Source organism: Heliangelus exortis, chromosome 6 (genome assembly GCF_036169615.1).
Source record: "Heliangelus exortis chromosome 6, bHelExo1.hap1, whole genome shotgun sequence".
Lineage (NCBI taxonomy): Eukaryota > Metazoa > Chordata > Aves > Apodiformes > Trochilidae > Heliangelus > Heliangelus exortis.
This window is the reverse complement of record NC_092427.1, coordinates 13627091-13654818: the sequence shown is the minus strand read 5'-3', so window position 1 is coordinate 13654818 and position 27728 is coordinate 13627091. Positions and strand designations below refer to the sequence as shown.

Genomic DNA, 27728 nt, shown 5'->3' with positions numbered 1-27728 from the left:
AGACATGGATGTTTTAGGGTCAGACTTCACCAACCAGAATCATGACAACCACTCTTCCCATTCTGATCTGTTAAGGCCAACACTACAGAGTCATATTCTATAGTCCCTACAGATGACATGAAGCAATAGAGAGACAAGATGATACAAAAGATCTAGGATGTAGGACTTGGAAATCAAGGAACATTTCTGTGCTGAATGGCTACAATAAAGGTAAATTTCAGTCAATTTGCAAAGGAATAAGATTGAGAGATCAATGATGATGGCACAGGCTGCAGATAACCATGTTTCTTAGTTTCCTAGGTCAGGGTGAACTGCTGCCAAATACTAAGCATGGAGAATTACTGAGGACATTACTGATGACTATCATGTTAATATCAGAATTACATTCTGTAGACTCCACCTTAATATCACTTCACGTTAACCAGCTATAAAAGCACATTGTAAGGTCACAGAATTCACACAAAATTCAGTTAGCTTAAGGCTGTCAAGTATCTCAGCACTAAAGGGTAATGTGCAATCTAACCATATCCATTTTATTCAGGCATAAACCCATTTAACAAAACCAGATATACTGACACATGGAACTATCCCCTCAGCAGAAGAACTGCTCTGTCAGTATCAAGAAAGATTTCCTGAGAACACGCTCAAGAGGCCAGGTTTGCAGCAGTAATCTAAACCAGAATTAGACGCGAATTAGTAACATCCAAACAGCATCTCAGAATGAGGCAGTCTTAAATCTGGAGAGTCCTAAATACCACAAATGGGTAATGGTTGCCTCTTCAAAACCTGTAGCAACATAACTAATATAAAAAGCGACGAAAACCTCTGAAAAGCCTTGCTTCCCTGCAGCAAGACCGAGTAGCTTCCTTCATTTCTACTTGGAAGCAACAACTGGCTATTTTTTTTTCTTTGCTTCTTAAAGCAAAAGGCGATGGAAAAGAAAATAATCCATAGATACTTACTGCTTAACACCAATTTGCATGGCAATAATTAGGGTGCATAAAGGAGATTAAATATATCTGAATAGTAGTACAGTGGGAAGAATCATAACAAGAGAAGCAGAAACCTGTTCTCTAATCCAAGCAAACAATGTAGGACTTCTCATTGTTACAGGCACAATTTTGCTTTGGCCTTGCTTGGAGGACGTTAGGACTTGGAGCTAAAAGATGCTTTAAAATAAATCAGGACAACCATAAATCTGACAAGAAGATTAATATTCTAACTATGTTCACGATAATTAACTCAACAAAACAGTTCCACAATCATTATCTAGTTGGAGTGGAAATGGGAAAGTTTACAGCACTCCTGTAGATTTATAAGTCAATTAAGAATGACCCTCCTCTAGATTTCATTAGAAAAGCTTCTTGTTCAGCAAAAGCTCACACATGTAAGCAGGAGTTTTTCTGAGGAAAGGGGATGCCAGGGATCTTTATCACCTCTATTAAACACATTTCCTGCTCCCCTGAGATTCTTTATGTATCCTCAGCCTCCTGTCAACTCTCCAGCCCCTGCAAAGCACATCTGCAATACGTGGGACTGAGATGGTGGCACCACTCCATAGGGGAAGTTTTGCTCTGTACCTCAAGTGTGGTCTAACACAAGACATGCACTTCCTATCTTGGGATGCAAAGTCCCTTTCCCACACCCAAAGCCATCTTCTCCCTTACTTGCACAGAAGACAGCAGAAGTGTAAGAAGCTTCACCAACTAACAGTCAGCTCCAAACTTCTGCTTAATATGTGCAAGCCTGTGCAGGTGTTTGCAGAATATCTCCTTGCTATGTATACCATTTTTCCCCTTCATTACCTTTCTCCACAGATTCACTCTTCTAAGAGTCTTCTTTGCCACTGTCAGAGCAGTCTGCCTTTATCTTCAATGCCACAACTTTCCCTTCAAAACTTTGTCTGAAGAACACCTCTTTTTTTTCTCCTTTTGTTGCACACTTCTATGCTAGCTCTATCACCTTTCCATTGTGTCTTCCTGCATAATTGTGTTTTTCAGCCTTGAAAAGTATTTTTCAATACAAATAGCATAAAAATTGCTATTTAAACTGAAATAGCATCGTATCACAGCCCACACTTTTGTCCCAATATTATATACAATTTGGACTGACTCAAGCTGTGGTGTGTACGCAGGTAAAGTAAATTCTGAATTATTCAACACTTAAAAACACTGAAAAATCATTCAGTTGTTACAAGCCATAAGATTTATGGTTTATGTCACCCAATCAATAGCTAGTGTGTCCACACACAGCTGATTTATCCATATTGAAAATATAATTATAAGTCTAGTTTGCTCTGAACCACAGAGTCCTTTTGTAACAAGATTATTTAAATACAAATGGGGTTGGAAAATTGGTTTTAAATGGCTAATCTGTCTTGTCTTCAACTCCAGCTGCAGAATTTACTAACATCATAAACACAGGCTGAGTGAAAATGTAAGAGGTTTTCTGATTCTCCTCGCGATCTGTCTCTGCAGCGCTCATTACTGGGGAAGCTGACGGGAGCTGTATGCATGCCGTGAGAGGATGATAATAAGCCTTGTAATCTCTATAAAGAGAAAGGGATTTGTACTAGAGATATATCATATATACTGGTGTGCAAACATCTGTCTTAGCAGCAGCCCAAAGAATTTACGTTTCCAGGTCTTGGATGCACTAAAGGACACGTGTGTCATATGGGTGGACAAAACCTGTACCCAGATGGCTGGAAATGAACTCCTGAGGAGCACCACTTGCAGGAGCAGGAGGAGTCAACATTTGTGAAGATCTGATCAGGAGAAGTTTCATCTGGGCAGACTAACTCATGGGTTATGAAAGAAGCTACTGCCTTCCAGCCATCCTCACCAAACATGGCTGATGGCCCATCACATGCAGTAGGGAAAGGCCATGCCAGAAGGCCAGCCTCCTCCAAGGGAGCACTGTGGTACAGCCAGCTGGGAATACCCCTTCATTTTGTTTCTAGGGCATGGGATGGGAGAAACTACAGTTCACACATGACTTGGGTTAACAGAAGTACTGGAGGAGAAATTTTAAGACCTTGTTTTCCTTTACTGGAATACAAACAAAACAAAGCGAAACCTCAAATTTCTACTTGAAATCAAATGCTTGTCTTGAAATGCAGCTATTTCTTACACCCTTCTTTTCAGCAATTTAGTATATCATTATTTTCTCAAATGCTTCTCCAAATAGTTATATTGCTTTCAGAAAACATATTCACCAGGCCATCTAGGTCCCTCACACTGACACATAACTTCTCCTTTCAAAAGCTGCAAATAAGTGAGAAGTTGTCACTAATGAGTAATTGGTGTGAGATGTTAAGTAATACCCCCACAGCAAAGCACAAACTTCCAGCTAGTTTCACTGAAGTAGAAGTTGTATCAGGGAACCTTACAGGTCCAGTGCATAACAATATTTTATACTGATACAGCATATGTCATCTAATGATCTCAAGGCAATGAGTCAGATTTTACAGCCCCATCTGAGCTATGAGTCAGTGTTGACCACCTCTTGAACAGCACATATTTCTGAAACAAAAAGTAATAAAGCAGTCAAATCTCTAGCCCTTTTCACTACATAAAAATTTAAAAAGGAAACCTTAAAAACCTCAACTTTGAGGGACATATTGAACCCCTGTCCTAAGGACAGAGAAAAATATCTTCCAAGTTGAAGCCTGTAGGGCTTCACAATAACCTAAACTTTAACAGCTCCACATCCTGTGGATGAGAGGCAAACTGGTAACACACCACCTTGTCCTGATGTAGGAGCCTCCTCTCTTGAAACTTGCTCTGACAAACCACCCTGTGCTCCCCCCACACACAGAAAAATGCCAACCAACTAAAGAAAAACACACAAACAACCAGAAAACAACCAACAACCCTCCCGCCCCCCCCCAAAAAAACCCACAAAACAAAACAAAACCAAAAAAACTCAAGATACAGATACCTGGTTGCAAGTTGTTCACAAGGTTGAAACTACCAACCTTGTGACATATTGGAACATTGTATGCTGCCACAGATTGTGACAGTGGAGGCTACCCTGGGGTGCTGAATTCCTATCCCTGTGAAATGGTCCATTCCACTGCCCTCCCTAAAGTCAAGGGCAACAGTTTCTTCCAGGAGCTGTGTGAGGCAGAACTTCCCTTGCAGACACTTAACAGCCCAGATGTTTAGGACAAGCAGCATGGTGTTCTTATCCTCATTTCATCCAAGGGTCTCACTTTTATAGGAAAATCTTTAACTTATGGCTGAAAAGCACACTTATGTTTTTCTTCTTAGGGATAGAAAAAAAAAAAAAACAAAACAAAAAAAAAAGGATTACTGCAAATAAAACAGAAACACTGCAAAATTGGAAATAACAATTCTATACATGGTTCTGAAAGCTTCTTTGGCTTTTCACTTTGTACTCTATAAATGACTCTCAAGATCTAATTTAATTCAGTGAAACAAATCAAAAAATGCCAAGAGAAAAGAATCAACTTTCTTTTTAGTTAGAACAAAAATTGTACAGAAGGAATTCTTTATCTTCATTAATTTCATGGGCAGGCATACAAGCTCCTGTGTTAATGAGACTTGACAGTTCAGGAGCACTACAGTTTCTAATGAAACGTCAAAAGAGCCTATTCACTTTCAGATACTTCCAACAGCTAAGTTCAGCAATGCATCCAAACAATCCCTTCATGCCATCTGCTTGGAGATGTGGAGCAATCCATTCTTCTGGAGTAGAATTATATTACTGGCTTTGAGAAACTGATGTGAGGGGAAAAATATCCAGATCCTTTCCCCGGTGTTACCTTTTCCACATGCAAATTCTATTTCAGTTTTCCTCAATTATATGCAAAACCATCCTCTGCAGACTATGGAGGTTTCCATTAGAAAAATGTAGGAAGATCACCCTTCCAGAAAACAAGCTTCCAGATCTACTGCAGCTTTGGAACTTTTGTCCGGATCTGCTCCAGATCACATTCATTCCTGATCCCTTAGTAAAACATGAGAGTTCAGGTTCTTCATAAATCTTAATTCACTGTCAAATGCCTGCTAGGCTTGTTCTTAATTTTGTATGCAATATTAGGAGTCAGATCAGAAACTCACAAAATTTGATCCTTAGATTGTGAATATTCGCTATGGTAGTGTCTACGTGTTGTCTTTTCAAATTTCCCTTTATGAAGAAAACTTTACTAAAGGAAATAAAAAGGTGAGAGTTTAAAAGAACAAAAAAACTGACAAGTTAGACATGTAATTAAAAAAATTATCTTAATGTAAAATTACCAAGGCACATAATATTTTCAAGGAAGCAAGCACTTAATGAAACCAAGTCTGTAAAAATATCTCAGTTCTGGATTTCTGAATCGCAAGGTTGGAAGTCAAGATCCAGATTCAAAGATCATTGTGGTCTATTTAGAATTAAATTCCACTATTTTTAAAAATTAAAAAAAAAAAAAAAAAAAAGAAAAAAAAAAAAAAGAAGAGAGAAGGGCAAAAGTATCTGGAGCAAAGCCAGCCTAATGTAACTTTGTAAGTGACAGGTAAAGCTGAGCCACACTTCACAACTTTATGACTATCTCTGTGACAAAGTTGCCTTGCTAAAGGAAGGACTTCATTAGCTTTCCATAAGTCAAACCATAATAAAACAAAGACAGTGGCAATTTTAAAACCACAAAACATAACCTCCCTTTACATGCATCTCCACTGCCTGCAACATGCTCAAGAATAAATTAAGCATCCCTTCTCCCCTCTTCCTGCTGCACCACAGCTCTCTTCATTCAGTCACTATGTTGTGAAAGCAAAATCTTCTACTGCAACACAGCATTTAAAAAAAAAAAAAAAAATAATTAAGGGAAAAAGAAAAGTCTACTTGGTCACCCTTAAAATGTTTCCCTTTATTTTCATTAAAAATATCATTCATTTACCACCACATATTGTCATACTACCAGGGCTACTGATCCTCAGTAACACAGAATATAGCACAGAGAAGACGGTATCATTTGTTAATAATTCACATTTTCCATATGAAAGGAGCCTGAGGTGGCTCTGCCACCACATGCAGTCCTACCACCAGCACCTGGCATGGCCACACATTGAACTTGTGACACAACAAGCTGCATTAAATCAAATCTGCATTAAAATTTTGGGAAAAGCCTCAAGCATTTCTAGTGTATGTGCTAAATCATCCCACAACTCATGAAGCTGAGGAGCAATTTACCACCAACCTCTCCCAGCAGGAGCTCTGTTGTTCCAGCCAGCAAACTACATAAGACACAGAGTTAATTTCCATATTTCCTAGAGAAAGGGTGCAGGTGATTAGCCCCATTTACCCTGGTGTACCTGATTCAAAAAACACTGAAGTGTTCAGGTCATTTTGAGTGCCCTGAGCATCCTCATAGTTTCAAAAACAGTGTCATCCTGAGGGCCTAAACTTGTTTTACAGAGACAGTTGGTGACACAACCCATTTAAATCAAAACACCCTGTTGATTTAAATCAAAACAGACCTGAGTCACTTAGGTCTGCTCTCACCACTACAGTACTCCTCTCATCTGAAACTGAAGCAGTTTCTCCAAAAGCCAAAAGGAGCCCAAACCAGAAAAACCTGTGAGCAAAAGCACTCACAGTTCAGACCTACCCAGACAGTGTCATCTTGTCTGTACTGTTTCCAGTTGCGGCCGGTGTCACTGAACATCAGTGTGTAGCTGGTTACCCAGTCCGAGCTCCCGTGCCTGCCCTGGGTAGCAACTGCGACAATCTCCACTCTGTCTCCCAGATCAACCTGGAGCCACTGCTGCTCATTTGAGTCCAGTGGAGACCACCCACCAGCTCCTGAAAGAGACAATTCAGATGACAATGGCAGCACAAGAAACGGTGTTTGAGAAAGAACCATGTTACTGTTTCTGGTCATGACAGAGTTGTCATGACTTTGTCCTTTTTGTATCAGAAAATAAGCTATGTGGAGTGTTCTTCTTTAAGTTTTTTCTTAATTCGCCTAAAATTAAAAAGAATTTTTTAATTTCTAAGACGTTTTAAGGAAATCTATTCTTTGTGAGCAGGACAGTTGTCACTGAGGTTGGCACAACCTCGGTCAAAAATAAAATAAAATAATTGTATCTATTTTATTTAATCTATTCCCTTCTTATCACACTCCCTCCCTGAATGTATTTAAAATTGTCTGGATGTGGTGCTTGGGGACTTAGTGGTGGGTCATCAGAAATAGGGTAATAGGGTTAGGACGAGGTTGGACTCGATGATCTTGAAGGTCTTTTCCAGCCCAAGATATTCTATGATTCTATGATTCTTACGCACTTGTGCACATCCAACTTCTAATTTGCTTTGACATTTTCTTTTTTGATATGTTTTGAAAGACATAGTTATCTTGATTCGTGTCCTATTAAGTATTTGAAAAAATGGTGTAGTTGCAGGCTGTAAATGCACTTCACACAATAGGTTGAAAAGCTAGAGACCATTTGAACAGCTAAAATGACTGCCTTCAAACTGGAAAGTAGCCTCTCCCTTACACAAGATACTTGTTAGGTAAACATGCATATTATCTTAAACAAAGAAATAAGCAAGATCTTCAAAAGGACAAATACAAGTTGTAAATTATCCCCTTCCACAATCCACTTCTCCATTGAGGAATGCAGACTTCAGAAGCCACAATAATCAAATCAAAGGTGGTATCTTGCAACGAGTGTTTGTCCTTAAAATTAAGAGTTGTACTAAATCTTGAATTATTTCAGAGGTTGGACAGGCTTATGGTAATGCCAAGTCAATGAAACACAGAACTGCAACTGCTTGGTTTTTACCACTTCACTCCCTACAGTAAATGTGAGTTTACAGTTAAAAAGGCAAATCCTTCCAGACTGGAATATATTATTTTTATGTTCTCTTGCTTTCTTTCATACCCTTATATTATAGGCTGTGTTTATTTTCTTTTAACTCGCATCTACTTGCAGACATCTATTCTCTGCCAAACACTCAGTGTTCACTTGAGCCTTACAAATAAGTGAACAATGCAGCGATGAAGAACGCAGAAGCCGTTTACAAAGTACCCAAAGCAGCAAATATTCAGGCTGGCACTGGTTCTGCAATCCATTATTCTTGTATGTTTTGCCATTATTAGTGAAGTTTACAAAAGCACTTCTTGTGATTACAGTGAATACAATCACACTGGGAAGGAAAAGTGGAAATACAGAATTTGTATGTGAAGCATTAACAACTTTATGTAAACTACAAGAATGACTAAAAAAAAAAAATGTTTCTGAAGAAAAAACATCACTAAACTTTGTTTATAAGTAGCTAGGTTTAGCTTAATATTTTAATCTTATTAACAGTTCTGTCTCAAAGCTTCTCCATTAATAGTATATTGAACTGATCTGAGCTAAAAGATCAGTAGACATGGCTTGTATCAAAAAAGTCGACTTCAGTAACTTTGCCCTTAAAAAAAAATTCATGATTTTCCAGGACCACAATGGATTTGCCAACTCACATTTGAAATTCCTTTTCCTAAGAATAGGTGTTACAATCTTCATTATTTACAGTACATTAAGCTAGAACTTAGTCTCAATTCCTGAAACAGGAGTGTGTTTATTCCATAACTAGAACTGAATATCATCCCCGCAACCTTGGATGACTCGGTTTTCATCCCTCTACCAGAATGTTCCAGAGAAAATAACCAGTGCATGCTGCTTGTTAGTGCCATGGTTTTTTTTAAAACTTTTTGCAATCTCAAGAGAATTATTCATTGTCACCCAGTTTATTTTACCTACCCTAAATAGAATACTGTCCCCCTTATTAGCATGATTTTGAAATTCTATTAAGAATTTCATCACTCAAGTCTTCTCTGCCTGCTTCGTAACTCTTTTTTAACACTACATAGATATATAGCTTAGATAAGACTGTTATACTTCCTGCTAAAAATCCTTGTACCATTTCTTCTGTGCAAAAGAGATGCAATCAGTTACAAACCGTGTCTTTACTAACAGCAGCTGCTTCATACACCTTCCCATAGAAAGAAGAACACTGTATTGCCCTCTCCCAAACCTTCCACTATTACCACGTCCACAGATGGACAGTAATCCTAGTGATTGGTAAGAAAGGCAGTTAAAATCCCTGCCAGAGCAAAGGTGCACTGGCTGTGTGAGTGAGGGCAAAACTAAAGCTTTCCCCATTGGACCTCTCAGTTCTGCTATTCAAGGACGAAATAAACACAAAACTTCTGTTTATTTCTGTGGGCATCCTACGCTCACCCATGTGAGTGTCAGCAATCCATAAATGTTCTTTTTCCTCCAAGTTTGCTATTACACAGAACAGGTAGTATATGGATACTGGGATCTCTTCCAGCATGATCTACATCTGCACATTTCTTTTATGTACATCACTCATTACAATGTGTCACGTGCCAGCCTATATGTTTATTTAGTATTTAGCAAAAAAGTACATCCAAAGTACAGCAACTCTTTTACAGCCATTTGCTCCTCTACACTCCCATGATGTTCACTCTGGGGGAGTGAACTGCCTGTCAGAGCAGGCCTAGGACAAGAGACAAGAATTTAAGATGAGAAGATTCTAACAGGCAACTGCAATGGATGCTGAAGACAGAGTATTTAAAGGACACCAACTCTTTAGACCAGATACAAGTATAACCCTGACACCACTTTCCTGCAATTGGGCAAAACGACATTTAAGAGGACCACACACCTTTTATTAATAGTGTGGCATAAACATAAAATGGACAATGTCTCTCATTAAACCCCCTCAGATATGTTGTTGTGATTTCCCCATTCTGCCCACCAGGTTGCAATTGGCATTGATAGGATTCTGGGCATTCTGAAAAGGATGCATTGTCATTCCTCATGATTGACATATTTCACATTTTCTATGGATCTTTTCAGAGGAGAGGTTCAAGGAGGTATGGAGAAAATGTTCCAGTGGAAAAACAGTACCACAGGAATCCGATACACTTCTTGTGTTCTCCATGGCAACAAATCATAACACCAGAAATATGAGGAGGACAAAGCTCAGATGGTTTCTCTGCAGGAGACCTGTACAATTCAAAGATCAAATACTTTTTTCGGACTGCTTGTACATTTTACCATAACCATTCCAAAAATTGCACTTAAGTCCCATGTTGTAGTCAGTGTGCCTTGATGTTCCACAGGCCTGCTCAGGATGTCCATACTTATTTACACTTTACTAATATGAAGCAAAGAGAATATTTATTTCCACTCACAGTGCCTTATAAACAGCTCAACCAGCTTTATATTGTTCTACAAAGTCTTGGACTTCCTACTGCAACTGTTTCCCTCCTGCAGGATTTCACTTTAATGCCCAGATCAAATACTTACTGGTCATAAACCAAATTCCTTTTGACATTATATATGTTTCATATTCCCATACATAGTGATTGCCTATGCTAACTACTCAGGGTGACACCTAACAGGGAACTGAAAAGGCTGTTGATACAGTCATATTGTAGCAATTTTCCTATTCTTTTTCATTGTTTATTTACTATAAAAAAAAAAAAAAAAAAAAAAAAAAGCCGATTAATCCTTCTCATGGCTAACTAATATATTTCATACCTCAGAATCATATTTATCAGAATTATACTAACTACTTTATTCTTACAAGAACAGATTTATCAGCATTTTAATTGAACACTTGCAGCAGCTCATACAGAGATTTACTCATGGGTAGTTTGTGTTTGGGTTTTTAATGGCATATTTCACTGCTGCAGGCCTTTTTTTTAAAGCATCAGCCTTTTAGATATTGTTACCTATTACTAAATCAGCTTGATGAATTAAAACTTTCTATTGATGTAAGTCTGGAGCGTGTTTTATAAATTCATCTTCATCTGTTCCATTCATATTTACATTAACAAGTATATTTATCTGACTTTCTACCTTGAGGCACTGTTACTTGCAGCCAAATCATCAAAACACTCCAATATTATTTGAAAACCATGGCACCGTCCTTTTTAGGCAATATTAGATATATTAGATATTTCTTGTAGAGATATCTAGTGCTTGCATTCAAGTGCCAACCAAAGCAAGTCCCTTCAGTCACCTTCTACCACTGCTTACTCCTCCAATCCAAGAAAAATTACCCATCTGAATTCTGCTAACTTCACATGTCCATGTTTCTACAGAAGTCCGTGCAACAAAAGAATTAAGGTAGAATTTAACTTCTTGGTTCAGGAGTTTAAATAACTCCCATCTAACACTTTCCAGCAACTCCTTATCATTAGTGCCAAGCATGTAAGACAGAATATTTTATAGTCTTTCTGTAGATTTATCAGTGTTTGATTAAAACAGACTTCTCAGAGATTATATTTAAGTAAGAATTTTCATTTATTTTATAGTAGTACACTTTCTAGTGCTTCATGTCACGAAAATGATACGAAATATGATAATGAAGTGTTTTCCCCTTTTCCCCTTTTTGGGGCCCTAACTTGGGAGTGAGTTGGAAGCCAAGGACAAAAATCAGTGTCAAATGACATGGTAGATATTGCCAGCTTCTCTTTTCTGATACCAAGTTTGATCCTAATAATTTACACCTTGTGTGTGAACTCATTATCTGGGTCTCAACCACTCCTCATTGCAAATGCCTGCATTTTTTATTTCATTTTCACTATTTCTGGGCAGTTGTATAATCATTGAATTCCACTGGAATTTTAATATCTAGTTCCTTGTAGGTTTAACAAACATCTACATTTTAGAATAGAATCTCAACTCGACTGACATTCCAGATCTAAAGATTATGGGAATTCTTTTATAAAGCAAAAGACTATTTGAACTTCCTTCAAGATGTTTTTACAAGAGAGGGAGAGCTTTACATTTAAATATAAGGTTTCTATAACAAAGAAAGGAACTGCTCCTAAATTGTGCTCTCACAGAAGCATAAATTAATGGCTCTATTCAACTTGGCTCTGAATGTACTGCATACAAACAGCATAAAGATTTATTATTCATAAGTGTGATTAAAAATAATAGTTTATGCATTTCATGTTGCAACCTTACCATCTCGTCTGTTGAGTTTTGCAAAGCTGGGACTGTGAGTACTGAAGAGCTCGGAGGAACTGGTAAGGGCTGCTGAAGGCAAGGGAGATACCAATGCATCATCACAATTATCTATAAAAAAAACAAAACAAAACAAAACATAGAGGTCACCACATGAGCAACAAATATGTCACCTTGTGCTATCTTGAAGTAGTGTTTTGCTTCTACTTAATAGTCAGAGACACTCTTACCTAACTTTATCTGCAAGACTGAAATTTACCCTTCAGAATGACAGTCTGGTGGGATGGCAGCTGAATGGGAGCTGTTGTTAAGACATCAAGTAGTTGAAAAATGTTGAAAAACTTTGCCTTTCAGACAGTGCAATTCAATCATCTGTTGACTCTTGTTGCAAAAGCCACTGTAATAATGTAGTAATGCCCCAGAGGACTTTAGAGAACACCCCAGGTGTTGTGTTCAGTAAAGTTATAACTTCATACTCTGCATGAAGTGACACCCAGAGATATGCCACTTGGCCTTTTGCAACATGCAAAAGCTGTCCTGTGCACCACCAGAGCCCTGTGCTGCATTAAGATCAGCACTGCCCTCATTTCTTCTCCAGGCTCACACACAGATACACAGCCAAATTAGTTTTGTTTGTTCAGATGAGGAGCAATGTCCTACATTGTCTACAATGTCCTCCCCCTCTTACTTTCACATCCCCATCTGAGGACAGATGGGTAGGCTCAACACTCAAGTTGAATTTGTGAGCCCATAATGTTTGAATAAGGATAAAATTAGGTAAGTAAGTTTACTTATTACAATGCTGTCACATACAAACTCAAGAACATACTGTGGGGTTTAAGTAGGGAATAACAGTAATAATAAAAGACTCTCATTTTTAATTGAAATTCCTGTGAAGCAAACATGAATCTAATTGCTGAAAAAGTCCTGCAGGCTAGCAGGATCTCAGGCACCACAGTCTTCTTGCACACACAGAGTAAATACAGTTTGCAAAGAGAGAGGTAGAGAATAATACATAATGGTATCTAAGGGCTATAGAAGGCAAAATGACATAAAAAATACTTTATATTTCTGACAGAAAATTCAGAACTGATCTAAAATTGGGTGATACCTTTTTCATAATGAGCCAGATTACATTAAAATATTTCATCTCTTCCTGCAATGACTCTCTGGAACAGCCCAGATCCTTTTTGTAATAAAAATCCAGCTTTATATGAAAAATCAGTGTAATCAATCTTTTTTATATCAGTGCATTGACTAATGGACCTCAAAAAGCAAACCTATATATGAAGTCCTTTCCGTGTCTTTGGTTACCATCAGTAAAACAGTCTTATAAGATATGCAAGTTAGACAAATTAAGGACAAGTATGCCACTGATATTATGACCATGAGGATAATAAGCTAACTAAGTTGAGGTTCTGAGCAGATTCTTTATCACTTACAGCCTTTGAATCTCAAAAAGAACTTCTCACTGCAAAGCACATCTGTGGAGTGCTCTGCCCCTGGTATGGAGTGAGGTCAGGATAATTGGTCAGGACATAATTCTCTCTGCACTTGAAAAATAATCTCTAAATCAAAATGATGCTTTTAAATTCAGTGTCACTTGTGACTTAAATAGCAATTTAAACAAAGATCTCTCAAATGATAAGTACACTGGGGTACCAAACACACTCAAACTTCTGTGTTCAATAAAAACCAGTGGAGGGGTTGGCAGCCTCTCAAAAGGAGGTTCAAGATCTTACCAACAGATCTGTGTGACTGATCTGAAGTTGAAAATAACTGAATGCAGATATTTTAACTTAAATGAAGTCTAGACTGCTGGTTCTCTTATGTTCCCTGCAGTTGCTCCAGGACCACAGGAGAATTTAGTATCTCAGCCTGTGATCCAAAGCTGGTCATGGCAAAAATTATGGTGACATTCTCTGGATTCTCACTTCTTCCCTGACAGCATGCCTAGCTACCCTACATCAAATGCCTCGACACAGCAGCAAGTGTAAACCATTTTGGAGCAATGCATTTAAGATTTTTCCTGGGATCTCTGGAGGCTCCATCCCAGGAAGTGACAATCAGCATTTCTACCAGAAGCTTTGTTTACATTTTGACATCCTCTGTTCCTGTTCCCAGACGTAATCTCCTGGATCTCTGCTGCTGCAGCAGCATTACAACATTATTTTCACACCAAAATCTGTGATCTTTACTTGGTTTCCCTCATCAAAAAAAACCCACTACTGCCACAGATTCTTCCCAACTACAATACATGTCATTTTAAAGCTTCAGAATTTAGGACAGCATTAACAGGTTGGAGATAGTTCTGAGAATACTAAGATCAATACAGTCCAGCTTCTGAGAGATAAGAGAGTAATGACTGATTGACATCAGAATGTTAGCAGGAATTTGTTCCAAGTGAAGTTTGAATGGATATTCTGATGAGATGCAAGGTCATTCTGCCTTGCTCAAAGTCAAATCTGACCTTGTAACATTGGAGGTCACACCTGACAGCTATACGTGCACAGACCTACCATGCAGGATGTGGCACAGCTTTTATTTGCCAAATCAAATATGTAAAGTGCTTAGGGTACATCAGTCACCTTGTACACACACAGCAACCCAGGTCATGTGCAGAGTAGCTCTGATGCTTCCCTTGTCATGTACATTACACAGATAAACACTACAGATTTGAGATTCAGACCTCAGTAAAACTTGGCTGAAAAAAACCAATGTGGTTCAAAAAGGTAAGATGTGAATATACAGTGAGGACTATCCCATAGGCCCTGCTTCCAGGAGAAGGCAGAACTAAAAAAAAAAAAACAAAAAAACCACACCAAACAAACAACAAACCACAAACAAACTTCTAAGAAAGGATGTTATTATCATATTTCTTTTTGTGATGGATGCAGACAAGAAAGATGAAACATTTCATCCTTATGCAAGGTCAGAGAAGACTCAAGAAACATTTCATTTTACTTCACATCCGTCACTTGGTGTGACAGAAGGCAGACCATTATTCTAAGTGCTCCCAGGTTTCTTGTTCCTGAATCTCTGCCTTTGACCTTGCCAATTTGCCTGTCTGACCAAAAACTTGGCTTTGAGTCTACTGTATTCTATGTCTATTAAAAACTATTATTTTTAACAAAGAAAAATCCACACTACAGAATAATTTAAGATACCTGAACACTCATAAAGAAAATCATTCAGTAGCCAGTTGTTTCCTCTTGTTTCCTTGCCAACCAGATAATTGGGGGGGGTGGAGAGGAAGAGGAAACACATGAAAAAAAGTGTTCTAATTGTACCTATAAGCAATCTTCCTCAAGAAAATCACATTACAATACAGATGTTGACTTGCATTTGATAAATGGGTGCTGACCTTGACTATGCTGACTTCTGAGAAACATGCAACTATAGATAACATTTAGAGTACCATGTAAAATATTAGGATCCTTATCAGCAATTAGCAATCAAGCTTCTGAAATTAAAAATATTTACCCACATCTACTTGAGTTTTTGATTTTTATTCAACTTTTGATTTTTTAAAACAGGATAAATTAACAAAAAAAAAAAACCAAAAAAAAACCCAAAAAAACCTCCTAATTCTTTCCCTGTAGCTTTAAAGGCCCTCCAAGGAAAAACAAACAAACAAACAAAAAAGGAATTACTCTCTCCTGATTGTCCCACACATTTTGATTTTGTAAAATTATTTCTTTAAAAAAAAAACAACCATAAATGTTATCACTTCAAAAGCATCCAAGTGACCTTTAGACACTAAAACTTGGCTCCTTTGAAACATGCCAGATAACTCCAGCTTTATCAAATAGACTATAAAATAGTGAACTTCAGAAAAAGCCTTTTGCTCAAATATCTCATCAAGCTGTATATTTTGTGAAGACTCTCAACTCCTGCAACCAGTAGGAAAAAATAAGTGAGAAAAATGTATCCAAGCACTAAGTAGAGAGGATTTCAAACACTTCTGTAACACAGCTAATATATATAGTTCATATAGAAATCAGAGATTCAGCTGAACTTCACTAATTCTTCCAGTATATGTTTAAATCAGGTTTGGTAGGCTTGGCATCATCCAGTTTATAAAGTCCTTCAAGCTTAAAATAACATTCAGCAGCACCACATGACACAAATTTAGAAGACTGGTGGATGCTGGAAGTATTTAAGAAAGCCACAAACCTCAGAAACCTGCAGTGATCACACTAGTGTTTCTTTGCCCTGTCCTTTGAAGATAATCAATACCTGGAACTTGGGTGGGGGGGTTACCAGCCATGACTGAGATGTGTTAAGAAACTTGTCCTGCTCCTATTTCCCTTGTCCACTTGAAGAGTCAGAGGGACAAAAGACATTGATTTTTACTAGTGAAGGCCATCCAGAAAGGTTACTAACCTCTCCTTAATGAAAGCTTCTATAAAGGAGGCATGATCAGTGAAAGATCACAAATCCTTGGGCTCCACAGATTTCCCATAGATCAGATTTGAACTGCTTTTAGTAGCGTTGTACCCTCGATGAGACAAAAATACAGAATTTTTTTGTGAAGTTCACATTACTTCAACCTGGTTGTATATTGTTAGGATTATGTATATGATAAATAGCATTATATTTACACCATTGCTGTGAAATTACTCAACATGGAAAGGATCTGACAAGCCACAGTAAAACTGTGGCCTGTTCTAATGCTGCTGTCAGTGACCATAAGCACCATGAAACACTTAAGTACCACGAGATAACACTACTCATAGGAACACGGGACCAGCATTGCCCAATGAGGTAGCTGAAGGAAGAAGAGGACATGGGAACCAGCACGCAAAAATTCCCTCCATATTGCAAAATATACAAAGTGGAGAAAATGAAAAAGTAGAAAAAGTGATAACCCAGAAACTGGTGTGGGTAGGTCATACAATGGAGTCCACAGATGAATTCAGAAGAGGATGTGACGTGCCTCCTATATCACCCCACAGTAATAAAAAATTTTTGTAGGGAAGACTGCCTCCTTTAGATGCTTTTCTACAAGTACACAGGGCCTGGCAAGTTAATAAACAGCTCCTGGATTAGGCCTTGTTCATAAGTCTCTGTTAAGCCAGATACTAGTTGTGCAAAAAAGGCAGGAGTGCTTGTGACCAGCTGTGCAAAACCTTGCTCCATAGTCCATGAGCTTCAGAGGTTAACGAGGACTTCACAGAATCCCACAGATGTTTTGTTCACAGCTTGCTATTTACTGTTGGTGTGGCAAACAAAGGAGAGACCTTGTGGCTTTCTCTTGGAGGCCCTACTTGGAACCAAAAGGTATTTAACTGGGACTTTTGTTGCCAAGATGTACTTTTATTCATTATTAAAATACCAGCAGAGTTACAGATGGTGCAGAAGTTAAATTGCGTGCAACATTTAGATTGCAACTGCAAATCTCTGTATTGGGATTTGAAGTTGAGAAGACTAAGTGGTATTTATAGGCTAGATAAAATTTCTCTTAGCATTACGCACTTAGTTGCATATTTTGTTTTAAAGTCATAAACCATGCATTTTGTATCATGCCCCTGTAGCAGTGCTCAGGAGTGACAACTGATGCCTTCCATTTCATCTACTTTTTTCCTGTCCTCTATAGCTACCATTCTCCTCTTTAAAGACAAGTAATAAATATTTGGATTTTCTGTATTAAAAAAAATTAAAAAATATTGATCATAATAAGTATGATTTTCCTGAAGCACAGCTTACTTTTATACACAGACCTGGCTGATCACAGAAAGGTGCACCAGGCTGAACAGGTCCTCAGCGACCCAGTTCGCACATACACCTATCACAGAATCACAGAATCATCCAGGTTGGAAAGGACCTCCGAGATCATGAAGTCCAACCCTTGATCCACTACCCCCATGGTTACCAGTGCCACATCAGTCTCTTCCTACAAACCTCCAGGGACGGAGAATCCACCACCTCCCTGGGCAGCCCATTCCAAAGTCTGATCATCTTCTCTGTAAAGAATTTCTTCCTAATATCCAACCTAAACCTCCCCTGTCACAACTTGAGACCGTGCCCTCTCGTCTACTTGCGAGAAGAGACCACCCCCCCTGGCTACAACCTCCTTTCAGGGAGTTGTAGAGAGTGATGAGGTCTCCCCTGAGCCTCCTCTTCTCCAGACTGAACACCCCCAGCTCCCTCAGCCCTTTCCTCACAGGATTTGTGCTGGACCCCTTCACAGCCTCCTTGATCTTCTCTGGATCTGCTCCAGCACCTCAATCTCCTTCCTGAACTGAGGGGCCCAGAACTGGACACAGGACTCAAGCTGTGGCCTCACCAGGGCTGAGGACAGGGGAAGAATCACTTCCCTGGACCTGTTGGCCATGCTGCTCCTGATCCAGGCCAGGATGCCATTGGCCTTCTTGGCCACCTGAGCACACTGTTGGCTCATGTTCAGCTTCCTGTCAATCCAGACTCCCAGGTCCCTTTCTGCCACTCTGTGCCCAGCCTGTAGCGCTGCATGGGGTTGTTGTGGCCAAAGTGCAGGACCCGGCACTTGGCCGTGTTGAACCTCATCCCATTGGAATCAGCCCAACTCTCCAGTCTGTCCAGGTCCCTCTGCAGAGCCCTCCTGCTCTTCAGTTGATTGACACTCCCCCCCAGCTTGGTGTCATCTGCAAATTTGGTAATGGTGGACTCAATCCCCTCATCTAAATCATCGATGAAGTTATTAAACAGAACTGGGCCCAACACTGATCCCTGAGGAAATTTTTTCTCTCAGTGTATTTACAGGGAGCTCTTCAAAAAAGAAACATTTATTGTCATCTTTGCCTGGGATAAAAGTCCTGGTGGAAAGGCAGTCTGGTGAAGATGGTGGGCAGTTAAGGTCCAGGTGGCAAAGCAGATTTTGTCGGAAGCCTCCTTGCAATGAGCAGCGTCTTCGGCTACTTCACACTCTCTGGCTCTCTCTCTCTTTGGCCACCTGGCAGTTCTGGTAACAGTGACCTCTGCCTACTCAACTTGTAATGCTCAAGAATGTGTATGAGCTGCCTTGCTGCATGGCCAAGGCCAGCTCGGTGCAGAGGGGTCTCCTCAAGGCGTTGACTGCGCTGCCCACAGCCTTCCCCAAGCTCCAGGCACTTGCCGCAGGGTCAGAGCCTCCTCTCTGGGGGCTGTGTTCCTGCTCGGGCCCTCAGCTCTTGTCCAGCTCAGCTCAGCCACTCCACCATGTGCCCTCACCCCTGGCACAAGGCCACACTGGCACTGCCTGGTGTCCTGGGCACTGCCCTGTCCTGCACTGCTCATTGTTGTCACGGCCACTGTCTCCAAGGCATCTCCTGAGCTGTGACAGGATCCAGAACTCAGGCACACCCTTCCCTCACCCCACCTTGGTTCTCCTCTCCTTTCTTTCTCCAGGTTTTATTGTAGTATGAAACAAGATGGCTTCTTAGAATGTGCATGATACCTGCTCGTGGTCCCCTTGTATTCTAGCTGCATGTTTCAACATGGGTGAATCCAAAGTTTTGTGAGATACTCCACAAGCAAATAAAGGTGTAGACTGTTTTACAGAGTCCTGAAGCATTTGGTAGCTGGTCTGGGAGGAACAATGGGATGCAGAAGAGATATTCTGAAGATCTCTCTGGTCTAAATATATGCTCCATCATTCCTGCAGCTGGGATCATCTGAAAGGAGGCTGTAGCAAGGTGGGGGCCAACTTTTTCTCCCTAGTTGCAAGTGATAGAACACAGGAAAATGACCTCAAGTTGTTTCAAGGTAGGTCTAGGCTGGATATTAGAAGAAAATTCTTCACTGCAAGGGTTATCAAACACTGGAACAGGCTATCCAGGGAGGTGGCTAAATCACCATCCGGGAAGTTTTGAAAGATGTGTAGATGTGGTGCTTTGGAATATGGTTTAGAACTGGACTCAGTAGAATTAGGTTAATGGTTGAACTTGATGATCTTAAAGTTCTTTTCCAACCAAAACAATCCTATGATTCTATGTCCCATAGTGTGCTTTAATCCCAAATGCCCTCATCTTTGTGTTAGAGGGTATGTCATTATGAAGAGTAGTTTAATTGTTAAAAATTGCTTTGAGATCCTAAGGGGTAGAAAGACACAGGGAAGCAAGGAATAAGTGGGAGTAGAGGGGAAAAGGTAGATGCTTTAGCACCCAGAGTGTGCCATGGCACTGGCAAATGATACAGATGTGGTGGGGAAGGGATGGAAGGTTGTGGAACCTCTCCTTTCCCACCAGCACCATAGAGGATCCCAGCTTGAATATAATGATTGAAATTTTCAGGAAAGAGTTTGCTGTAGAAACTAATCTTCCACTTTTACAGTTTAGTGAGATGTCTATGACCCCACCTGGAGTACTGTGTCCACAGTAGTTGTGTTCTGGGGCTCACAGCATAAGAAGGACATGGGCTGCTGGGACAAATCTAGGGGAGGGCCATGAAGATGATCAGAGGACTCTAGCACCTCTCCTGTGAAGACAGGCTGATAGCACTGGGGTAGTTTAGCCTGGAGGACCATGGAGTTGTTCTCTCTGTTCCTGGGAGACCTTACAGCAGCCTTTCAGTACCTGATAAGGGCCTACAAAAAAAATGGAGACAGACTTTTTACAAGGGCAGATAGCTATAGGACAAGGTGTAATGACTTAAAACTGGAAGAGGGTAGGTTTAGCTTAGACATTAGGAGGAAATTCTTCACTGTGAGAGTGGTGATACACTGGAACAGGTTGCCTGGAAAGCTGTGGATACTCCCTCCCTGAAGTGTTCAAGGACATGTTAGATGGCACTTGGACAGCCTGGTCTAGTGAGAGGAGTCCCTGCCCACACAGGGGGATTGGAACTAGATGATTTTAAGATCCCTTACATCCCATAACATTCTATGATCCTATGTGTATAGGAGAAGGAGGAAATTCTGTGATGGAAAAAAAAAAAAAAAAAAGAGAAGACCCCAAGAAACGCAGTATCACAGAGTACAGACAGAGGTTTGAAAAAGATTCAGTTTATTTCTGTATCAAGAGTCCCTAAACAAAGCATGTCAATGGGACTACTACATACTACTAGGTTCTGCTACAATGAATGTCTGAGAAAGTGATTCTTAGAAAAATTAGGAGAAAATAAGAATTGTTTTTCTGTAAATAGATATTCCTTCTTTTCTTTTTTTTTTTTTTTTTTTCCTAGAGACTGGCTATATTCACATGCACAGCTGTGAACTCCATCTGTTAGCTCAAAGCCATTGCATATTTTTTGAGATATAAGACACTAGAGAAAGTACTTAACACAATATTCCTTTTCCTTTCCTTGCTATAATGCGAGTAAACATCAATAGCTTAGCTAATCAGAAACTCTTCCTAAACAACTGTAAATTACATAAGTGTTCTTTCCTGTGCCTGTAAACCTTGACATAAAAGTATTACTCAATCAGTTCATTTATAGAGCACCCCTTTATGATGCAATTGCCCATGTAATCTTGTCTCACAAAAAGTGGCCAAGCCTGATTCTGAATAACGCAAAGGGCTCTTAAAAAACTCAGATTCAACAGTGGTGCTCATTTCACTGAGACAACCATGTCTGCTGTGTAACTCCTGAAGCAGGAATAAAATTCAAAGACCACAGCAATCACATAACACTTGGGCTTATAAAGCCAAAATATAAATTTCAAATAACCATCAATGCAGATCCAACAAACTAATACACACAAGCAAACAAGTATGTTTCAAGAGGGTCAAAGAACATCTAAGGCCATTACCAGTAACCACTGGTTAAAGAAAAATGGTCTTTTGTTTAAGGAATAAATATTCTTTCATAGCCCATGTCGTTTGGGTGAGCCAGAATGTCTACCTTTTACAACATGAAGGTAGCCTTCACTTTACCTTACATTATATACTTTTCATTAGATCACAGGCTTTTTTTTAGGACAGGAATGACCTTTTGCCAATGAACAGCAAATCCATCACAGAAATCCATTGAAACAGAGGACAGTCTGAGATCTCAGCAATTACTGAAACTGTTATTTCTATAAGGAAAAAAGACCACATCAAAAGGATGTACTGACTCAGCTTGTCAACATTTATATTCCAGTGAACAAACCTACAAAAGTATATCATTGTGCAAAGCTGTGATTTCTTCTCAGCAGGTGTAACAGTAATTGTCAGGAGTTCCTACTACTTTCCATGCAGAATACAATGCTTCTTGTGCTTATTTGCCTTTCCCCTCCATATTTGCAAGGTCTTGCTAATTTAAGAGCGTTCCGATCTTTGACCCGAGATCAAAAAGCTACAAAGGTGACCCAGAAGGTGCAGCAGGTTTTATGCTGAAGTTTGCCCTTTTATCATGCAACACACTATAAATCCCTTCAATCCATGGCAGGGCAGTATGTCCAGAGACTAACCTTCTGTACAGGAAAACTCGAGCAAGTGATTTGAGCAGCACAGAGTAGTTTTTGCTACATAATGCAAAACTCAATCCAAGAACATAGAGACCTTTTGCTATGGCCATATTGCATCACAAGCACCCTTTTTATCTTGGCCTACATAAGACTCATTACTTGTGCATTTCAAACAAAGTAGTGGATATATTCCAAAGTTCAAGACTAACTCTCAAAGTTCCAGAACTTTTAGCAACACTCAAAGAAACAGTTCATGTCCCTTCAAAAGTGTCAGACTCTGCTACAAGCATGTTCTGTTCACCAGAGGTCATCACTAAAGTTGGAGTTCAGGATTCCATCATTTAAACCATGAAATCAAAAAACAGAAAAGCATTTTCTGTAAAATATTGGATTAGGTAGCATTAAAACAATATTAAATTTGCAGGGAAAAAAGAAAAGAAAAAAAAAAGTTAATAAATATGGACTTATCAGCAAGACTGCCAGGCTAATTATTAGAAGAAAAACACAAGAATGATCAGAAGCAGCTGAACTGAGTTCAGTACAGGCATTCACCAAGATAAAATTAAAATGCAGAAGCAGTAAGGCAGATTTTCTGCTGATGTAACTCAGTGTTAAGATTCTACAGGAATTCATTGGTGAAGCAGTTTCTTCCAAGTTGTCTACACACAATTTTTTAAATGGGGATGTAAATACCTGTTCCAATGAGAATAAGGTTTATTGGAAAAAAATGAGAGAAATGAGATTTCTGCACTACAACAGAAGCAAATAGGCTACTGTGCTGACTGGAAGATGAAAACCAATTTGGGAAATTCAAGTGCTTTATTTTCAGGGACTGGGGAAGCTGACCATCTCAGGTAACTAACGCCACTGGGGGAAAAGAGATCCATTTTCTAATCCAACTTGGAAATAGAAGAGCTTTGGCAATCTGTTTTAGAGCCATGTCACCTTCTACCACCTGATATTCAGCCCAGTGTGACAGAAAACATAGTTCTGGCTACTTCTCTAAGATGGATGAGTTTTTCACACAGACTGAGGTCTATACTTATACCCCACACCTTTAGTGACCTTCAAATTTATTAGCCTTGCAGCAGCCCTGGTGCAAACTTCAGTGGAGCATCTCAACACCAACTGTTTATCACCATCACACCTCTGATCACAGACACACAAGCTCAGACCCTTGAGCAAGGACTCCTATTACCTTACTCTGCCTTTGTGGGGGTGCAGTGTGTTAGGAGGAGCACCTTAGAGCACAAAAGCAAGAATCTAATTCTCACAGTGGGTTTTGCTTTGAGGTTTCACGCTTGACTCTGATTTCTATGAGCTGAATGTAAAAAGGCAATTTAAGGGAGAATTACCCTTTTATAAAGTCCTGTCACTTTCTGCTTCCCCAGCACAATACTATGGCTCACACCCTCTCAGTTTCAAGCGCTACCGTTTCCATGCCCCCTTGGATCACGACCATGATGAGTATCTGCATCAGGTACTGCCCCATTCCCACGTTCTCTCTAACCCAACCACCACCTTGGAAGGGCAAAATAAGTTGGGCAACTCTCATCATATGAGAAATTTAATCAGGCCTCAACTTTTTTTTCATTCTCAGTCAAGACTTTTGCATTCAGTCTTTCTGGTGGATCTCTACAAAAAAAAAGGGTTCATCTTTACAGGCAGTTGTTGAAAAGACTTTGAGACAACGCTACCTCTTTTCTGGTAAGGTTATTTTGTGCACATCTAAATTTACAGCTGCTGTCACTAAGCAAACAACAGAAGCAGCTGGAGAGGTGTGGAATGCTGATGAACTTCACAGGTGTACACAGGTAACAATGCACAGCAATTCAAAAGCCATCAATTACCAAGACGTTGTCACTTGAATTTTCAAATCGACCATGGTCAAGTGAATGCAATTTTTCTTTTTTCTTGGAATATTTGGTGAACTCATGGATAAAAATGCTTAAATGGAAAAAAAAATACACAGCAAGGGGTTCACTAAATATTTTCTGTTTGGAGGAGAACCTCTTCAAACCATGTAACATGCAGGATAGCATACTGAAAAGCAATTATATCTCTGAGAATATCAGCACATCCCATAAGGCTGACAGAACGTTCAATTTGCAGGCTGTGAGCAAGGATTAACAGAGATGAAGGTAGCAGTAAGTGCCCATGTACCACTGCATTTACATGTAATGGCATTTCAAGGGACGATAAGTAATCATTTCATGACTCAATAACCTCCAACAAAAATGCCTTATTTAGCCCCAAAACACCAATATTGAAGACTTTTCTATGCAAGCTAATGGTTTAGATAAGGAAGTTGATTGAACCAAGTTAAAATTTCCCATTTGTAAGCAAGGTGAATACAGCTTTTATATCAATTTAAAGATGGAAATTTCTGCCAGACATTTCTTAGGGCAGCATGTTCTCTCTTATCATTCACAGTGGCATTTTTAGTGCCACAGGAGAAAAGAAATCTATAGATCTGCTAGATCTACTATGTTGTCAAATAAGCAAGAAAGTTCATACACAAATTTTGAATTCTCTTTAACTATGGTTTTCTTGGGAACCAGCATTGTGACCCTCATGCTATAGTTTTGCTACAATCTTACACTTACCCATTAGGCTCCAATCCAGTGACATTAAACAATCATGATCCTCAACATTTACACCACTTCAGTTTTGGCCCACAATTTTAGATTCACTTCAGCATCTGAGGCATTGAATTGCTGTGTAAGCAGAAAGTGTTTCTTTAACCTTTAGAGAAGCTGCAGCCACCCACTGACATTAAGCAAATACACTAGAAGATGTCAGCAAACATGAAGACAGAGGACTCCCTAAAAAGCAGTCAGAAGGCTGGGGCACACCATGATGGCTGCATCATCGTTCCCAGTGATGCCCTATCCATCACCCTCAAATACAGACCCAGAGCTGTTAGGAAGGATGAACTTGTGCCCCAGATACTGAACTGGTAAAGACCTTTTAATTACCAGTTGAGTCAAAGAGCCACTTGAGATTTGAGCCTTGCTGAGCTCAGCTTTTCAATTCCAACATTTCTTGGCCTCATTAATTAGGACAGCAACAGAGGAAGAGATATTTATTACTCATGTAGAAAGCAAGGGCTGCTTGAGGGTACAGAGCTCAAGCTGAGGACTGCAGATGAACATGCGGAGCTACATGCAGACCCACAGGGACTATGTGAAAGTAGCTTTATTTGTTTTCATGCTGTCCTTCTCAGTCAATAGAGCAGGTGCTTTAGAAAGCAGATATCCTCTGAAAGATCCATATAAATGCGCAATATTTATATTATCTATTAATAATTAATTCTGTGTACATGTTCCTTACATCCACTGATTACACTGTTTAATTCAGCATCCAGGAAAATTTGTATGAACCAAGGAATGCCTTTGACAATCCCAAAGAATGAGATATATCTCTTTAGTGGAAAACTTGGAAGCCAACTAGGATAGTGGTGTCAAGGCCACACTTGTCATGCCTGGTTAATGGCTCACTTCCCAGTCCTGATAAAAATCAGCTAGAAATGTTACATGCAAAGATGCAGACTTGATATAAACATATCTGCTAATTATCATGATTGTTTGAACGCATCTAGTGTTTCCTGAGCCAAAGATTTTCAAGGAGACAGATCATCAGTAGCTCTTCTGGACTTATCACAGAATACTGGAGGACTGCAGGGTGGAAGAGAAAACTCTTATAACCTATGCAAATACAGTTTAGTAACAAAAGAAGAGAAAATTACATAACCAGAACATAGTAGGACTATTTATATACTAGAGTTTTGCAAAATTTGTTGTGCAACAACCTCACAAACATTAATAACAGAATTAGGAGGAAAACCACCTTTAATATTGTAGTGCAGTTTGTTTTTTTTTTTTTCACATGGCATTAAATAAAACCAGACATTCTTCATTTTATAAAACACAGTGAAAATTCAAGCAACTAAAAAAAAGGGAAATTGCAATTTCAATTTGGAGTATTGATTAATGTGTCAGTTTAAAAGCCAGCAGAACTTCAGCAGCCAGCTGCCCTTTTGTTTGTCTAAATAGGCCATTTTTTACCCAGCAAGGAAAAGGTTTCACTTTCTATCAGTAGCATTGCTTGAGATTAACTGAACTTTGCATATAAAAAATAGTCAATTGAATAGAACAACCCCAAAACACCTCTGTTCTACTCCCTCCAGTCAAAAACACTAAACAAAACAGCAATTTTTGCAAAGTTGCTGTAGGGAGGCTTTGTAGACACAACTGTCAGAGGTGGAACAATCTGGGTAATAATATGATAACCATATTTTCAGATATGAAAAACAGACAACTCGCCAAGGTTCCCTAATTGCTTGTCTTTTTGTTTAGACAGATCCTACTCCTGCAATACTGACTGACTAGCTCAAATGCTTTCACATATAATTATGGCTCAATCCAGGCATGCTTCCTTAAAACCAAAGAAACTTTATACATTAGGGTAATAATCTTTTAAACACAGAGCTCAGCTGTGTATTTTCTTACTCTCTTTAAACGAAATTCAGATACTGCTTAGATTTCTGCTGGTTCACATCCCATTTTAATACACAAACTCCCACAGGTTTTAACTCTTCAACAAAGCAATTAATAAAGCGTGGCTCAAGCCATTAAGGGTTTATTTTATGCCCCTCTAAATCCCTTGAGATAAATAGAAATTGATGTTTATTTTAAGCCTTTTGAAATCTGCAAAGTTCTGCAGCCCTGAAACTAAAATCTAATTACCTGAAAGTATTCACACACATAAGTATATATTCAAACTCACTCCCCCATGTGGCAAGCTTTTTAAAGATCAAAGAGTTACCCCTAGCCTTGAGGCTTCTTGCTTGAAAACCCACATTAATATTTAATGGCATCACACACCAAAGCCCTGCACATTGCTTTGAAAATATATTCTTCTATGGTGGAAGTAGCTTTCCTTGCCACTAGTGCTAATCAAAGGGACCAGGGACACTGCTTCAGAAAACCCATGGCCAAGGCCTCCACCCAAAGACATGCAGAGCCCAGTCGTCTCGTAGGCAGTTATTTCCATCACTCTGTATATCAGCCCAATGAAAAGGTGTGAGAGATTTGTTCCCCTCAATTTTACCCTGGAGAAATGAACAGCAAGCTCTCACTCCCTTCCCTGCCATTAAACTCATGAAATTCGGAACTGGGGAACAGTTGAGGTTGGGGAGGAGCCTTAGAGGTCATCTCGTCCAGTCCCCCTTCTCAAGCAGTGCATATTGCCCAGGACCATATCCAGATTCATAGTAATGCTGTCCCTTGGGGACAAAGAAACAAGGTGCACCTCATAACCCCATCAAATCTCTCCTATCTTACAACAGAATATGGCATTCAGGAACAAAACAGTTC

At 39.4% G+C, this 27728-nt stretch overlaps 1 protein-coding gene across 1 annotated transcript in view; it reads right to left on the bottom strand.

The window, feature by feature from the left end:
* Positions 1 to 27728, bottom strand: part of CNTNAP5 (contactin associated protein family member 5) — a 264807-nt gene that overhangs the window by 180868 nt on the left and 56211 nt on the right. The window contains exons 2-3 of the mRNA XM_071746754.1: positions 12003 to 12113; positions 6617 to 6810 (exon numbers count right to left, since the gene is read on the bottom strand). Coding sequence (XP_071602855.1) covers positions 6617 to 6810; positions 12003 to 12113 — 305 coding nt within the window. The remainder of the gene's footprint in view (positions 1 to 6616; positions 6811 to 12002; positions 12114 to 27728) is intronic.